Raw genomic sequence first — 16,993 nt, 5'->3', positions numbered from 1 at the left:
GACGGTTGAAAGGAGTGTAAGAGGATGTTTGAAAGGAGCCTACGAGGAGTGTTGAAAGAATCTAAGAGGATGGCTAAGAGGAGTGTAAGAGGAGGGTTGCAAGGAGTCTCAGGGGAGGGTTGAAAGGAGTCTCAGAGGAATGTTAAGAGGTGTAAAAGAGGTAATTAATAAAGATTTTTAGGAGAAGCCTTGAAGGAAGATGTCGAAGAGTCTAAGAGGAGGATTAAAAGGATTTTAAGAAGAGGGTTGAGAATTGAATGTGAAGGGTCTGACACAGGCGGGGCTGTATATAAGCGGTCGAAATTTATACTAATATACCAAATATGTTTCTGCTCCAGCCCTAAGTGTCTCTCTTCAAGACGAGATCCATGCCAGTAGTCTGAATTCCCTTTCTGCCAGCAGCCAAGGAGGCTCAGTAAGCTGAAATTCGATCAAAAGATGCTCACAAGAAGAGAAGGATATGGTACAGCCAATCTAAGGCCGGAAGATGTCCACTTACTATGATACATCTCCCAGCGTTCCATATATACCTTTACCCTCGAAGATATTGCTTACCTGGCTCTTGAGGTACGATTTAAGTGTTGCTGCAGACGCCCCGGGCTTATCCTGAATGACTTCGCTAAGCCCAGAGTAGACCGACCATGTTTTGAAACTCAGCCCCAGGATCATCTTGGCACAACGACACGGCGTACAAAGTCCGGATTATTTCCACGGCCTCCGGAGCTTTTCTGCCAAACAATGGTCCGATGACGCCCAGTCTCAGGTGAGCCGCTTGTACGCGGTGCCTCGTATACACCTAGGCGTTACCCGAAATAGCTACCAAGATGCACTTTATTATGTGCTTCGGGACTAGCTTTTTGTGGGGAACGCCTGAAGCGGTAATAAACTTGTTTTAAGCCTTGAATGAGACAGGGAGAGATCGGTCATTGGAGAGGTCACTCTGAACGAGGTACTCGTTCGTCTAGATGTAAGGGATATATGACCTACGTGAGGCACATCGTTCACCACATACATTTTCAATCTGTTTATCTTCTAGTTCAATTTTCCCTGTCTCTTTTTTCGCCAGTCATCGTTCCGCATCATGCTGCTTTCGCTTGCTTCCATCTTCGTAGCCTCAGCGCTGGCGTCGCCGCTCGCTTCACAACGCGATGTACAATGTAAAGGCATAGCAGGGCCTTTTTTGGGTTCCTCGTTTCCTGATCCATGTAGGTTGGCCGGAGTCTGTGCCCTGGAGAGACAGAACAACACTGACATGACTTTAGCTCTTACCAACGAGGACGGAACCTGGTATTCATTCGGCACCGGGAACGGAAAAGATTTTCAAGGCGCGAAAACATCCGACTTCACGAAGGGCTGGACGAGACTCACGTCCAAGCCGATCTTAGCGATTAATGAAGCAACATGGGCCGGCCAGATGGAGAGCGGCTCCTCCGGTCTCTGGGCGCCCGACGTGATGCGAAGAACAGATGGAAAATACGTAATGTGCGTATTCACCTTTCCCTCCTTGTACAATCGCTAATCATATCTCAGGTACTTCGCCGCGCAGGATAAACTAAAGATCAGCCAACACTGCATCGGCGGCGCCATCAGCGACACCATCGCCGGCGTCTACCACCCTGTAAACGATTTCTACCAGTGCAACCGCACCTCCAACGGCGTCATCGACCCCGCGTGGTTCAAAGACACAGACGGCAAACAATACGTCGTATACAAGACCGAGATCCCCGCCAACTACCTCGAGATCCGCGAGGTCGCCAACTCCGGGGAGAAAGAAGGCGTGCAGTGGACCGGCAATGCTGTCAAGCTGCTCAAGGTGAACGGCCAGGGTTTCAACGACGGAAACAACATGGAAGCGCCGTACCTGTTCAAGCGCGGGGACGTCTACTTCTTGATGTACAGCACGCATATTACTATGGACGGGAGTTACGACGTGCAGTATGCGACGTCGAAGAACGTGCGCGGTCCGTACACGCGGATCAACGAGCCGTTGCTGAAAAGTGGGACTCAGTATGGATGCAAGCTTATTGGGCCAGGGGGTGCGAGTTTTCAGCGTTATGTGAGTGATGGCAGCGCGACGAAGGTGATTTTCCACGGTTTGACGGATGCGATGGATATCAACAAGCGGGTTGTGTACACGGCTGATGTCAAGGTTGATGGGGACAAGCTTTCTATTCCTTCTTAGCGGAGGTAGGATATATGTCTTGGGGTAGACGTATAGACTGTTTTTGTTATAGCATTGAGATTTTCCAGACACCTCGCATGAATTGATCACAACTTGGCCTGCGGCGGACTCCGGCGGATTTCGGTGGTCTTCGTTCGTCATGTGCAATTCCAATCAGCATTCTCAGTCCGACACCAATAAAGCACGAAAACGATTGTGTTAGGAAAATCTTGCGAGATTGGGGCGCGGCATGTAGGCGATCGGTGAGCGGACGCAATCATCTATCCACGTCGAGAGGAAGTGGAAGTTGGGGCGGCCAGGCAGATACGTGCTGTGTTCCCACGTGAAGAAGTTTGGTTAACGGTCAAGAATTGTTGTTAACCGAAGTAAGTAAGTAAGCCAGGAGGGATTTCGGAGTACTAGAGCCAGGAGAACAAGGGTCGGCTGGAACCCTAGGCATCGACACCCAGATGATGCTTTCGACGGTTTGCCAGTCTTGGGATATCATGGATTGAAAGGTCTCGGGTTTACTTTGGTATACTGACTTCGGCCAATGTGAGGTTAACTAGTAATCATATTAGATTGGGTCTTCAGCTTGGGTCAGAGAAATGAGCGCGAGCGTGCAGTCACTTCTTTCCCGCACGAGGCAGACTGCGGGCGGAAACGCAGTGTTCCATGCTTGCGGAGGCCCAATAGAACATATTTCTGGGAATTGATCTAGATGTACCGAGAGGTTTTGAGCATGAGTTGAGTCAGGTTCTACGAATCAATTTCTGCGAGTCAACTTCTGCGAGTCAAATTCTGCGATATAGCGTGGAGGCGGTGATAGCTGACGGCGTTTGGCCGCCACGTACTGAAAATGGGGGCGACCAAGGTGACTGTCCTGTTATCGATAGCTGCCGATTGAGCTGGAGACGCTGGAGACGCTGGAGATAAACCGGCAGCAACTCTTTCCGGACAGGGGGACATACATGGCTACGTATGTACGGCTGTGCAGGTAGGCCGCATGGTCCAGACCATGAAACGTTGACCGGTTCTTGGCACGCACGTGTAGTTGCTCTCGCCTCCGACTCCGACTTCTAAATCCAAAGCCGAAGTACGAAGGGTAGTCATACCAAGTTGTATGCCTCCCTTACAGGTCTGGGCTAGGTCTTCGAGAACCAGACAGCCGGAATTCTGCTGATGTCCTGATTGAAACGTTGATCCAATCACCGAACTCATTTGGCACCCAGGTCCATCAAGAACGAGGACACGGCAGATACCAGTGGAGCTGACATATACTTACGTCGGAGGCTAGGAACGTAGCAAAACTCCTACGGGAATCGTCGAATTGGGAACGTGGTACGGCTGCAACCTCGGCCGTTAAAGGTTTCCAGTCCGTGGCCAGCCAGAGTGCTGCATGCGGCGCCCAGTAGAGCTGGAAAGGGGGACAGGGTAACCTAGCAATCCAAGGGTTTTTACCCCTCATGCGTGTCAGCAGAGCCTCAATATTTGCCGCTGACGAAAGTGGTCAACAACGACCGGGTCGAGATACTGCGTAGGATATGCGGCCCACATCTGGACCAGAAGTCGCATGCAGGATCGGTAATGTAGACCATCGAGGCATTGTTTCATGTTTACAGCATTTTGGGGCTTAGGCTGGTATGGAAGCGCCAGAGCAACTTGTCGTCGCTCATTGGTGTCGCAAGGTTGGGGCTCAGCCTTGATGCAGGTGGAAGTGAGATTGAGTTACGATCTGGTGGGGCTGTGAAATCGATGTGTATTCGCCTAATGTTCTGAGATGCGATACTGCGAAGTGCTGGGATTGTGCGTGAAACTTCCAGGAGTTGCTACGACTTACCGCGTGCAGACGTGAGCATACGGGCGAGTGAATTGCAGTCGTCGGCAACCACTCTAATCTTCGTATCACGTTAACGTAGTGCGACGCATCAATCACGCCCATAGCTCGTTGATGTTCAGGCTATACAAAAACGCTTCGTGCGATTCGTTCGTGATAGGTTCAGCATCTGTCAGGTACCGTGCGAACGATGCGGGAGCCCGTTAGCTTGACGACCAGGGTCAGGCATCCAGGTCCACGTGGGTCAGAGGTTCTAGGAGCGGGAATTTGTACGTTACTCCAGCTGCACTGGCCCAGCTGAGCACATGGCATCGTGGCGAAAGGTAAGCTTATCGCAGACGATAGCAACAGGTGTTGCAGGGTGGTCGAATAAAACCACGTCTTGTGTGATTAAGCGCCTAGATCCGGTTGCCTTCTTTCTCGTGTCACACAGCATATGTACTCCCGGCAGGTTATCGCACATGTCGGCGAAAAAAATGCGAAACGATAGCGTACGTTATCACGATCCAGGCTAGTTAGACGACCGTTTTCTTGAGCCTCCCAAATCTGGGGAGTAAGTATACGACGGCATCCTTCCCGTAATCTCACCGTCGCGGGCCGCGAACGTGCTCTCGATAGGCTGTTGTAGCCGCCCACTCGTGCGGATAAGGCATACCCCCTGATCTCTTGCAAATGGTGACGAATGCTTCAGGGCACCCTGCGCCCCGTATGTCTTTCAGCTGGTGTATGGCGGAGAGGCGGCCAAACCCCTGATATCAGGGCCGGAAACCGAACTTAGGAAGTGCGTTGTGTTTTTAGAGCGTCGTTCACCGGTGCCGTCGCAGCAAGAAGCTACCAGATAGAGGTCCTTCAGTCTGTGCGGGGGTCGTCTGGGGGTCGTAAGAGTCCCATTCTGGGCATCGGCACTCATAGTCTTGTCTCGGACACAAGTAGCAAATGAAGATAGCTGGAGTTTAGCTTTCGAGATGCAGTCATGTGGTCGAGGCGTTCTTCAGGAGACGATGGCATGGGGCGGGAGTCTGTGTCGAGGTTGAAGCCGAAGGCCGTCGGTTGGTATAAGAGATAGCATCTCCAACGGCACTCAGACGAACACGCACCATCGCCAAACGCTCCATCAAAAAGTCACAGGCAAACGAACAGCATCGTCTATCACCCGCCTTCCACCATGCCGCAAACCAATCAAAGACAGCCCCAGTCAACGCCAACACAGGTGCCCCAGACTTCCGGTGGGCAAGGAAACGTAAGTCTCGATAGGGTCGCTGGTAGGACGAACGTTGAACAGAAGCAGCCCTCCAACAACTCGAATCAAAGTTACGCCATGCAAAGCTTCCTAGGTGAAAAGGCGCACCAGGGACACTGGACCCCGTACAGCAGCCAGAGTGGAAAGTGAAATCTGACCATCTGCACCCGGAAAGGACGTGTCAAGTCTCGGTGGCGGTTGAGATTCGGTTACTGTAGGAATAGTCTTGTTTGAATTAGGTTGAGGTGTTGCAGGATTAAAGAGCAGGAAAAGTTTTGGGCATGTACGTGTACTTATCGTTTTCGGGTCTATACACTCCTTGATAACATCTCATTGTCATTCTATATCCTGATCTTGGACGCCGTCTTCATGGATGATGGTCCTTTTGCAAACTTCGATTCGTGATTGTAGGCCGGTGTCTTGGAAGTGGCGATGGACATGAGGAGCTCAGTGACGAACAAGTTGGCTGTCAGGCACGTTCGCCAGATCGAAGGGTACTTTAGGTAGGACCCGCCGCAGTTTGAACCTTTGCCTAAACAGGTGTGCAGCTTCCAGCCATACAAGTCCAAACTCCATGAAAGTCATTGCTGATGTAGCCACTTCCCCTGCGATTGTGTCATGCAATGCTTGTTGCGGTGCTCGCCACAGCTTTTGTTTGGCTAGCTGTTCGGGACGTATTTCAAGAAGACCTTCTGCGCCGCTGAGCGGAGGTCAGAACGCGCTGCCACATTTCCGCGTCGAGAGATATGTCTAGTCTTGCAGCTATTCTGGCCGCATCATCAAAGCCGAACCCACAGACGACAAGTGTCTCCAAATACACCTCGACTAAAGGCTTCTCATAATCCGGCACAAGTTCGTCCTCTTTCAGGTCGTTGTCCATACCACGCATTGAATAGACGAAGTCTCGAGGCTCTGAGCACTCTAGCTTCAGGCTGATTGATCTGAGGAGCAATGAGCCAAGAGAGTTGATGCTTTTCAATCGGTGCATTACGATGATCCGAAACATTCGTGAATTTTCGATCATCTTCCCGAGGTGATGGTATTGGTCATCCTTCACCGCGGCGCCGGATAAAAAGGCAAGGGAGGAATCGAGCCCGGAATCTACGATGGGTTTGGTGCCGCAGTGTATCGTGTATGTCTTTGCAAGGTAGATTTCCTGTTGTACCCAAGCTCGACCCCAGTATGAGCGCTCGCCTAAAGCGAGTATTCCTTCGATGTGGGCAGGGATCAGATCTTTAGCTCTTCGTTTGACTTCTCTCGGGTCATTGAAAAGCGTCATGACAGCGTCGCTCCCATCCTTAGCTAGACCAAGCCAAACAAGTACTCTTTTTGCCTTTCTGTATATAGCACTCATTATCTTCACCTGGTGGTTTCTTTCCTGTGAGTCAGCTTGATTAATGCTTAGGGCATCGATCCAAACGTATCGCTCCTCTTCTTCGAGTCGTATGTGCTTAAGAGCATCCCATAAGTTCTTTCGCACCTGGACTAAACATCCATTCACTGAAATCCATGGATCGTCTTCGCTAGGGGACCCCCACTCGTAGGATAAGGCTACATAAGGTTGTGCATTCCAGGCGTCGCAATCAGCGTGTAGAAGAATGCATTCGACAGGTTGCGTGCCAGAACCAGCTCCCAACACCACGAGGCGTATTGTGGATGATGATTCCAAGGGCTGGCAGTGCGTAGACATCCATTGTTCGGTGGCCATGGTGTTCAATAGCTTACAGTCGTAGGGCACAACGATGGATACTTCTGAGACAGGAGGCCGTTGTTTGTCAGCATGAATGTCGCGAGTAGATTGAGTCTTCGCAGCCTGGAAAGAGGGCATACACGTGGCGTTCCAGCCCCCACCTTGGCGGCGCAGCTTATATCGATCGAGTCCCATATCAACGCTTCAAGTGTAGCGACGAAGTCGATCGCCTAGTGCCATCGATACCAATAATTGCTACCAATTAGTATGTCCAAGAATTCGAGCATGTCTCTGCAGGAGGTGCTGATAACTTTTGCACGCTATCAGCCGCTGCCCACCAAAACAACAATCCGGATCCTCATACTCGAAGCGGGCAAGCCGGACGACGATATCTACGTCTGGCTGATACCTGCAGACCTCGATGCCGACCATGACATATATCCATTAACGGTTCCAGGAGCGCCTATCCGTACTGCCTTGAATACCCGGGCTCGTGTACTTGGCGGAGGTTTTCGCAATTTTGTCTCACGACTTGATCTCTACAAGACACCGAGTGGCTCTTTGGCTATAAACCCATTTCAACGGTACACGGCGCTCAGTTACGTGTGGGGCGATCCCAATGACCCTGAGTATGTTGTGGTAAATGGATTCGATCGCGTACCAGTAACAAGGAACCTGTTCCGCATGCTGAAGGCCCTTCGTTCCAGAGATGCTGGGCTCCCCTTATGGATTGATGCACTTTGCATCAATCAGCGTAACCACCAAGAAAGGGCGGCTCAGATCGGATTGATGAGACGCGTATACCAGCAGGCACAAACAGTATTTTGTTACATCCCACTTGCGAAGGTTGATGCAGACCGAGTTGTGGAACTTTGCACACTGTTATTGGATGCTGGAAGGCAACTCTTCGAGCAAAAGGAGAATGAGACGGGTCTGGCATCCACAGAAGCCGAAATTTGGGAGTCTTCGCGCCTTTTTCGCAAGTATAGAGACATGCAAAACTTCAAATCCGCCTTGGACATTCACAGCGACTACATTGACTCGGAAGCGGCGGGGCAAATCAAGACGCCCTGGATGTTGACTGAAACGATAGACCATACAACTAGGTCTACGTTCTTGGAGGATGGAAAAGAGATTCCGCACTATGAAAGCCCATTGTGGTGTTCCTGGCGTCGATTCTTTGCATCGCCGTACTTCACTCGAATGTGGGTTCTGCAGGAATTCTGCCTTGCCAACGATCTTATTCTGTGCACTGGAACAGAATTCCTGTCGTTTACAACCATCGCCGCAGCGCAACACGTAGTCCGCGTTTTCAGTGGTGTTGATGGAGCAGGATATCTTGGTTACTCTTGTCATGGTGACCCAGCAGACCTGCATCGTGAAGCTCTCATTGGATGGCATGGATTCCTCATGATGTCTCAAGGTAGAGCTCCGGAAATGGTAGGAACACTGATAGAAAAGTTGCGTGGAGCGAGATTTTTGAACGCTACAGATCCAAGAGACAAGGTGTACGGTCTCTTGGGCTTAGCTTATGACGGCTATGACTTTTTCAATCACATCAGCTACGCTCCGGACGAAACACCCAATCGAACCTTCACTAGATTTGCGAAGCTGTTCATTGAGAAGGGTCAAATATTTGAGGTTCTGAACCAAGCGGGGTTAAGTTCGTGCGCTGGTGGACTTCCCTCCTGGGTACCGGTTTGTTAGCCACCTGTTCGTTATATATGGAGACGCCGCACTGACATGCGTAGGATTGGTCAAAGAAAGGTTCGAGACCACAAGAGCGTATTGCAAGACGTGGCCGGTCAACGCAATATATGACCACGAAGTTCGTCGGTGATGATCAACTGGTAATCCGTGGCGTTATGATTGATCAAATCGAGGCTGTGTCAGATATGGGATTCACCTCGGATTTGGATTACGATGAGGATGTACCTTCCAACGGTGAAGCGCGCGACGCATGGCACAATGGCTTCATCAAAGGTTTTCTGCTCTTGTTCGACGCTCTGGTCAAGGACGAGGAGTCCTTCCAATGGGTCACCGAGTCCATGTTTGAATTGCTTATTGATAAAGAGAGGGTTTCAACTGCCTTTTCTCCTCCCCACTTATGCGATCCTAAAGATAAGAAAACCCTGCGCGATGGCTTCGATTTCCTGATGCGTCGCGTAAGTGTATGGGCTGGACAACTAGACGAACCAGACGCAGGCCACGGACTTTCATGTGTGGACATCTCTTCGGGAGATCTATATCGGTTTTACAGACGGGCGAAGGGCATTACCAACCACTCGCGAATATGTGTAACATCAAGTGGAAGCGCTGGGCTTTGTCCAAACCGGGTAAAGGTTGGGGATACCGTGGTCAGGTTTGAGGGAAGCCCTGATTATTATCTCGTACGTCGCGTTGCCCCTGCACTCACTCAGAATGGTAAAGGTGGTGACACTTACAATTTGGTTGGCCAAGCAAGCTTCGTCGGCATGTCTGTGTCCGCGGAAAGCAAAGAGATTGTGCTGGTATAAGTCTTGCAGCGAGAAGTGGAGTTGACGTTCCCTGAAAGATTATTGTGACGAAGTCGTCTGTGTAAGTGCACAGATGAGAAGCAGCCGTTCGCGTCAGAATACGACAATGCACCACCGATATTGGCAATGCAAGTGTACCGTATGCATATTTGCGAAACCTGAAAAGTATGAGGCAACACTTCTGGCTCCAGGGAAGCACCCACGGTGCCGTTTTGGGGGTGCGGGAGTTACTAATCCTGTTCGGGACAAACCGAGGTGATGACGCAGCTCCGAATCGGGGAGCTTTTGGCGGGGCATCCATCCGCGAATTGAGCACCCCACTATTCAACTCGACCGGCGCCCTACAGCTGTTCGTATCGCGTGCGATGTCTATCACTTTAGCCTCGCGTCACTTTGTAATCATCACGATTACTCACAGCCTGTCTGCCTATTCTTCGGCTACACGCCCATACGATCAACCTTGAAACTTCGTATATTCTCTTCATTTAGCACTCTTCCACTTGCGACTTTCAAAATGGGCTCAGCAGGTATCGGTGAGCGGGGCATCCGCATCGCCATAGACGTACGACTCATGGCAAGCGTCAGTTGGTTTAAGGCTTACAATCACAGCGCGGAGGAACATTCACAGATTGTGTAGGCAACCCAGGCACAGGCAGGATGGAAGACGACGTCCTTATAAAGCTACTTTCCGTCGACCCATCCAATTACGACGATGCGCCCCTCGAAGGCATCCGCCGCCTGCTATCCAAGTTCACGGGAAAGGAAATTCCTCGGGGAGAGCCACTCGACACCTCTAAGATCGAGAGCATACGCATGGGCACCACCGTTGCAACGAACGCCCTGTTGGAGCGCAAGGGTGAGGATATAGCTATGGTGGTGACCAAGGGCTTCAAAGACTGTTTGGAGATTGGCAACCAATCGCGACCGAATATCTTTGCGTTGGATATAAGAAAACCCGAGGTGCTATACAAGAAGGTGGTGGAGATAGACGAAAGAGTCACGCTAGAAGACTATGCTGAGGACCCAGAACGTACACAGACAGACGCGAAGGCAATAGAAGCGGCAGGAGAAGACGCGGAGCTCGTCAAGGGCATGTCTGGCGAGACGGTCCGCATATTGCAGAGGCCCGCCGAGGATAGGATACGAAAGCAGCTGCAGGAAGTCTATGATAGCGGCTTACGTAGTATCGCTGTATGCTTGATGCACGGCTACACATACCCAAAACACGAGGCGTTGGTAGGCAAGATCGCGAAAGAGATTGGTTTCGAGCACGTTAGCTTGAGTCACGAACTTATGCCCATGATCAAGTTGGTACCAAGAGCGACTTCTGCATGTGCTGATGCCTACTTGACACCAGCGATACGGAAGTATATCGACGGCTTTTCTAAAGGGTTTGAGGGTGGCCTTGGCACAAAGAGCGTAAAACAAGAGAAGGGCTCCAAGGGTGCGAGGTGCGAGTTCATGCAGTCGGATGGTGGGCTTGTCGACGTTGACATTTTCTCCGGTTTAAAGGCTATTCTGTCAGGTCCGGCGGGTGGTGTGGTAGGCTATGCGCTTACATCGTACGATCCAGAGACTAAAATCCCAGTAATCGGTTTCGACATGGGCGGAACTTCTACAGACGTCAGCAGATATGGAGCAGGAAGATACGATCACGTCTTCGAGACAACGACCGCCGGTGTGACCATACAATCACCCCAACTCGATATCAATACTGTGGCCGCGGGAGGAGGGTCACGTTTGTTCTGGAAGAACGGTCTGTTCGTTGTTGGCCCCGAGTCAGCGAGTGCACACCCCGGACCAGCATGTTACCGCAAGGGTGGTCCATTGACCATCACCGATGCGAACCTATTCCTTGGGCGCCTACTTCCGGACTTCTTTCCTAAGATATTCGGCAAGAATGAAGATGAAGGTCTCGATGCGGAGGCAAGCGAAAAGCTGTTCACGGAATTAGCTGAGCAAATCAACAAGGAGGTTGCTGGAGGCAATAAGGAGAAAGAGATGTCGCTGGACGATATCGCTAATGGATTCATAAAGATTGCAAATGAGACGATGACAAGGCCCATTCGGAGCTTGACGGAAGCGCGAGGTCACGATACGTCAAAACACAGACTTGCGACTTTTGGTGGCGCCGGCGGCCAGCACGCCGTAGCCATCGCCGAGGCACTGGGTGTCTCGCAGATCCTTGTTCATCGGTACTCCTCTGTCCTTTCAGCGTACGGTATGGCACTTGCAGATGTTGTAGATGAGCGACAAGAGCCAGAGTCGAAGGTGTGGTCGGACGACAAGCAGACTCGCGAATATCTGCAAAACAAGATGAACGATCTTAAGTCAAAGTCGATTGCCAGACTGGAGGACCAAGGCTTCGACGAAGAGCAGGTTAAATTCGAGGAGTATCTCAATCTGCGGTACCGCGGCACGGAGTCTGCGCTCATGATAATCAAGCCTACCAAGGAGGAGGCAGAGAAAGAGTTTGGAGGCGACGACTGGGCATTTGACAAGGCGTTCATCAAGCAGCACGAACAAGAATTTGGGTTTACACTTCCAGATCGCGACATCATTGTGGACGATGTCCGCGCAAGAGGTATCGGTAAAACGTTCGAGGGGCTCGAGAAGACGGTCGATCAGCAGCTCAAAGAGATAAAGCCCAAGGATCTTCAGAAGTATGACAAAGTGTACGCTACGCGCAAGGTTTTCTTTGAAGGTGGCCGGCAGGACACAGCGATTTACAAGCTCGAGGATCTGGATACAGGTGACCGTATCAAGGGACCCGCTATTATTGCCGATGGCACGCAGACGATAGTGGTTACTCCTGGCGCTTCAGCACTGCTCATCGATACGCACGTTGTCATCAACATTGGAGAGAGTGACAACCAGGACAAGCAGATCGATACGAAGGAAGTTGACCCTATCCTCCTGAGTATCTTTGCTCATCGCTTTATGGCTATCGCCGAGCAGATGGGTCGTGCTCTGCAAAAGACGAGCGTATCCACAAACGTCAAAGAGCGTCTCGACTACTCATGCGCGCTTTTCGACGCTGATGGCGGGCTAGTCGCAAACGGTGAGTTACACTCGTTTTTGGCACTCTACCTGTGACCTGCTGACCATGTCCAGCACCTCATCTCCCCGTCCATTTGGGTAGCATGTCGACCTGTGTCCGCAAGCAGTCTGCTATATGGAAAGGCAAGTTGAAAAAGGGAGATGTTTTGGTCTCAAATCACCCCATGTTTGGCGGTACCCACTTGCCCGATATAACAGTCATCACGCCCGCCTTCAGCGGTGACGAAATAATCTTCTACGTCGCCTCTCGCGCCCATCATGCTGACATAGGCGGCATTCTTCCCGGAAGTATGCCTCCTGCCAGCCGAGAGCTTTTCCAAGAAGGTGCGCAGATCAAGTCCGAGAAGCTCGTATCAGAAGGGCACTTCAACGAGAAGAGGATCACCGAACTGCTATACGATGAACCGTCTCAATACCCTGGATGCTCAGGCACCCGCTGCCTCAGCGACAACATCAACGACCTCAAGGCGCAAGTCGCCTCCAACCAGAAAGGCATCAACCTCATCAGTACCCTGATGTCTGACTACGGCGAGGAAGTCGTGAAGTTCTACATGACCAACATTCAAGCCAATGCCGAATCCAGTGTGCGCAGCCTTCTCAAGGACGTGTACAAGCGCTTCGAAGGCCAGGACCTCTCAGCCGAGGAATTCATGGATGACGGCTCGCCCATCCGTCTCAAAGTGACAATCGATCCCGACAAGGGCGAAGCCAAATTCGATTTTACGGGTACCGGCCCAGAGGTGTATGGTAACATCAACGCCCCCGAAGCAGTGACCTACTCCGCAATAATATACTGCCTCCGCTGCCTCATCAGCGAAGACATCCCGCTGAACCAAGGCTGCCTGAAGCCCATCCACGTCCTCATACCCAAGAAGTCGTTCCTCTCGCCATCCGACAACGCAGCCGTGGTCGGCGGCAACGTCCTCACCTCTCAACGCGTCACCGACGTCGTCCTCAAAGCGTTCCGCGCCTGCGCCGCATCCCAGGGCGACACCAACAACCTAACCTTCGGCTTCGGCGGCCAGTCCGCAGGCGGTAAAGCCCAGAAAGGCTTCGGGTACTACGAGACTATCGCCGGCGGGTCGGGCGCTGGCCCAACGTGGGAGGGCACCAGCGGCGTGCACACGCACATGACTAACACGCGCATCACCGACAGCGAGGTCTTCGAGCGCAGGTACCCCGTGCTGCTTCGCGAGTTCGGGCTAAGGACGGGCAGCCGCGGCGTGGGCATGCACAATGGTGGCGAGGGCGTCGTCCGCGACATCGAGTTCCGTATCCCCGTGCAGGTCAGCATTCTGTCTGAGCGCCGTGTGTACCATCCGTACGGCATGGCTGGCGGCGGTGAAGCCGCGTGCGGGCTGAACATCTGGGCGCGTAAGATCGATAAGAAGACCATCGATCAGAATTCGGACACGCAGCAGAAAGACAAGGAAAATGCTGCGAGGACGAGCAGCGCGGTGGAAGAGCTGAAGGAGAAGCAGAAGGGGATCGAGGAGGGCAAGGAGGACGTCGAGTATAGGTATATTAATCTTGGGGCGAAGAACACGGCGAGTATGAAGCCTGGGGAGCGCATCATCATTTATACACCTGGTGGAGGTGCGTGGGGGAAGGAGGGAGAGGAGAGTAAGGCGGTGCAGAAGGAGGATCCGAAGGCGGCGTGGAGAGGGGGGAGTGTGACGTCGCGGCAGCAGACGGCGGAAGCGAGTGCATAAGCGGAGCATAGTAGCAATATAGTCAGTATCATTTGATCCTGTCTGTCTGTAGTTGAGGTCGTGAGTCGTGATCTAGAAAGAAGTGGTATAATACGAGTCATCGAAGTCCAAACGCCGTCGCTGTGGTGCGAAGTCGTGAAAAGGGAAAACGCTATGCCATGCCATGCCATGCCATGCCAGCCGTGAGCGCATCATATCGCCATCTCTCTGAGTCGCGGCGGCGGTGGCGCCAGAGCCAGCGGGGCCGTCTCCTTCAGATCGACTTCCTTCTCTAATTCCTCAACGTCGTGGAACCGTCCTACGTGATTCACCAGCGCCTCCACCGTCCGACACACGGCATCTCTGTCCCTGTGCCTGTTGCACAGCACGCAGGCGTACTCGCCATCCGGCGTATGGCATTTGATCACGAAGCGCTGGCCCAGGTGAAACTCGCGAGCCTCGGTGACTTCCTTCCCGCCGTACACGATAGGCGTGCGTTTACCAATCTGCCAGAAGTCGTCGGCAGTGGCGTCGATGCGCCGGTCGCAGTCAGGACAGCGGCAGTCGCCGCCGGGTGCAAACTCGCCCGCAAGAGGCTTCGACGGTCTGAACTGTACGCCGAGGGCGTAGCGGCAGAAGAGCGGTTCCTCGTCGATGACGGTGGAGGCACGTTTGGGGGCGGGTAGGGCGCGCATGGGAGAGTCGCGTCTGCTAGGGGTGTCTTCTATGCCGGCGAGACGTTGCTGTTGCTGGCGGAGAGCGTCGATGGATCCTTCGCGGGCAGCATCGGAGGCAGCTGCGAGCTTGGCCATGTCGGCGCGGGAGAGTTGGCGGTCGTTGTAGAGAGCTTCCTGAAGGACATTGATGACGGTCTGCTGGAGCTGGATGATTTGCTTTTGTAGTAGGTTCTCCGTTATTGCTGGGACTGTCAGCGTGTAGTCATGCAGTACAAAGGTCGCAGAGCCTACTGTCTCCCTGGGCGAATCTGCTCCCCAGCCTCCCGTACCCCTCATCGTACTGCCGCTGTACAAGCTGAGAAGCGTCGCGGAAGTTGCGCCCGTAGTCGTCGCGGTCCCTATCCTTATCCTTTGCGCGGTCCTCTGCCTGGTCTACACGTTTCCGCAGGGACTCAAGCTCCTGGTCCTGTTTGCTATCCGTCTTTTTCTGGTTCTTGCGGGCTTGCACAGCATCGTAGAGATTCATAGTCGTCGTGAAGGTGCCGACGATGGTGGAACATAACGTCGCTACGATGAAGGTTTTCTAGGCCATATCGTCAATTACAAAGGTCCAGCATGGGAAGGATCCCCATACTTTGAGGTTCTTCTCCTCTATCCACGTGGAGTAGTTCATGGTGGGCAGCTATGATGCGGCGTAGCAGCTCAGGAAACCCAAAGACACGTAACAGTTGAAGACGAAGCCGAAGAAATAGGCAACCTCTCGAAGCGCCAGGCGTCGAGTAAATATGTGGAGATGGCCAGCCCCAAGGGAGCTATCGCGGGATATCGCGCACGCGTGATGATGCACCGAGTGGAGCAAAGAGCGGTGGGCGAGCCGTTACTCGAAAAGCAAGTCTAACTGTTTCTCAAGAACTCAGGCATACCATCGATCCAGGGGGAACCCAGTCTGCCGATGAACGACGACACGCAATTCGAACAACGTGGCATAGCAATGATTACCCGGCCCGGGGCGTGTCGCGATGTGTTGCCGAAGGGGTCATATTTCTGGCAGCGGCGGCTTGACGTCATCTGTGTGGGGACGTGCGGCTTGAGCTAACCCCGGCATTGTCCGCTAGGAGCTTCGAGACGCCGGCAATGCGTGAACGTGCTCCAGAAACTGATTCTAGAGTTACACATTGAGGAGGAGTTGGTCTGACAGCCGTTTTGTAGCACACTGGGCTGAACTGGGCTGAAAGAGAAGGCACGTGCATGCGTGGAAACCTTGGAACCGGCCCGCAGGCGGTCCGTATCGACGCAGGGTCTCTCGCTAGGTTTGGCTATCTCTGTTCCCGGAGACTATTTGGACCTCTTCCAACATTACACAGTCCGTTGTTTGGGCTCTGCTCGAAAATGCACTTCCCTTGATGCGCGTCAGCAGACCAGAGCGGTCGATGACGTAGATGGCCTGAGCGGAGATCCTGTCGATCACTATAGCGAATGCGGTAGACTATAACCGCAGAATCGCCGAGAGAGTGGGAGGTGCAGCTTCGAGGAAAAGGCGCTGGTCTGGACTCGGTTATTTCTGCATGTCGCTGAATCATTCGACAGAAAGTAATAGCTGGAGCATCGCACATTATTTACATGCGCAGTGAGCTACCTGCGTAATCACTGTGGCTTGACCCGATCAGAATTGGGTATGAGCAGTGTAGCTTGCAATCTGTGTTGAGTCGAGATCCGCAAAGTCTGGGGAAATTCCTACGGTTTGGCTGGGCCGCTCCCATTGTAAGGTGTATACGGTTTGGCTGGGCCGCTCCCATTGCAATGTGAATACGGTTTGGCTGGGCCGCTCCCATGGTAATGTGATAAACCAGTGTCCCACACGGCCCAACATGTTTTGAAAAATACATTTTCTTCTTTCTCGACATAAGAACACCTGAACGACACATCTACAAAAATATTAACCACCTCTGTCAACGCGGACTCCTGCGTTTGCATCCCCCAAGCTTCCCCAGGAGGCAACCACAGCTTCGGTACGAACCACTGTCACCCAACTGTAAAATTATCGCCAAAGCCAAAAGCAATGACCCAATCGAGCAAGTTCTTCCAGCTCCCCGGCGAGATACGGAATCAGATATACGAGCT

The 16,993-nt window shown here is 52.5% G+C and overlaps 4 protein-coding genes across 4 annotated transcripts; 3 read left to right on the top strand and 1 right to left on the bottom strand.

The window, feature by feature from the left end:
• Nucleotides 1-1,252: 1,252 nt before the first annotated feature.
• Nucleotides 1,253-2,182, top strand: N0V89_010537 (uncharacterized protein; the record flags this gene model as incomplete). The annotated part of the gene is made up of 2 exons (XM_056219279.1): nucleotides 1,253-1,482; nucleotides 1,531-2,182. The coding sequence occupies 2 exons, from the start codon at nucleotides 1,253-1,255 to the stop codon at nucleotides 2,180-2,182; spliced, it is 882 nt and encodes a 293-aa protein (XP_056066406.1).
• A 5,031-nt stretch (nucleotides 2,183-7,213) lies between these two features.
• Nucleotides 7,214-9,444, top strand: N0V89_010536 (uncharacterized protein; the record flags this gene model as incomplete). The annotated part of the gene is made up of 2 exons (XM_056219278.1): nucleotides 7,214-8,569; nucleotides 8,680-9,444. 2 exons carry the CDS (start codon nucleotides 7,214-7,216, stop codon nucleotides 9,442-9,444), a joined length of 2,121 nt encoding a protein of 706 aa, XP_056066405.1.
• A 514-nt stretch (nucleotides 9,445-9,958) lies between these two features.
• On the top strand, nucleotides 9,959-14,216 carry N0V89_010535 (uncharacterized protein; the record flags this gene model as incomplete). The annotated part of the gene is made up of 3 exons (XM_056219277.1): nucleotides 9,959-10,006; nucleotides 10,054-12,505; nucleotides 12,559-14,216. The coding sequence occupies 3 exons, from the start codon at nucleotides 9,959-9,961 to the stop codon at nucleotides 14,214-14,216; spliced, it is 4,158 nt and encodes a 1,385-aa protein (XP_056066404.1).
• A 191-nt stretch (nucleotides 14,217-14,407) lies between these two features.
• N0V89_010534 (uncharacterized protein) lies at nucleotides 14,408-15,545 on the bottom strand (the record flags this gene model as incomplete). Its single annotated transcript, XM_056219276.1, has 3 exons — nucleotides 14,408-15,114; nucleotides 15,164-15,455; nucleotides 15,507-15,545. 3 exons carry the CDS (start codon nucleotides 15,543-15,545, stop codon nucleotides 14,408-14,410), a joined length of 1,038 nt encoding a protein of 345 aa, XP_056066403.1.
• Nucleotides 15,546-16,993: the final 1,448 nt, after the last annotated feature.

This window comes from Didymosphaeria variabile (genome assembly GCF_027946475.1).
Source record: "Didymosphaeria variabile strain IMI 356815 chromosome Unknown scaffold_8, whole genome shotgun sequence".
NCBI classification, from domain to species: Eukaryota; Fungi; Ascomycota; class Dothideomycetes; order Pleosporales; family Didymosphaeriaceae; genus Didymosphaeria; species Didymosphaeria variabile.
The sequence above is the reverse complement of the archived record's forward strand: the minus strand, read 5'-3'. Positions and strand labels throughout refer to the sequence as shown.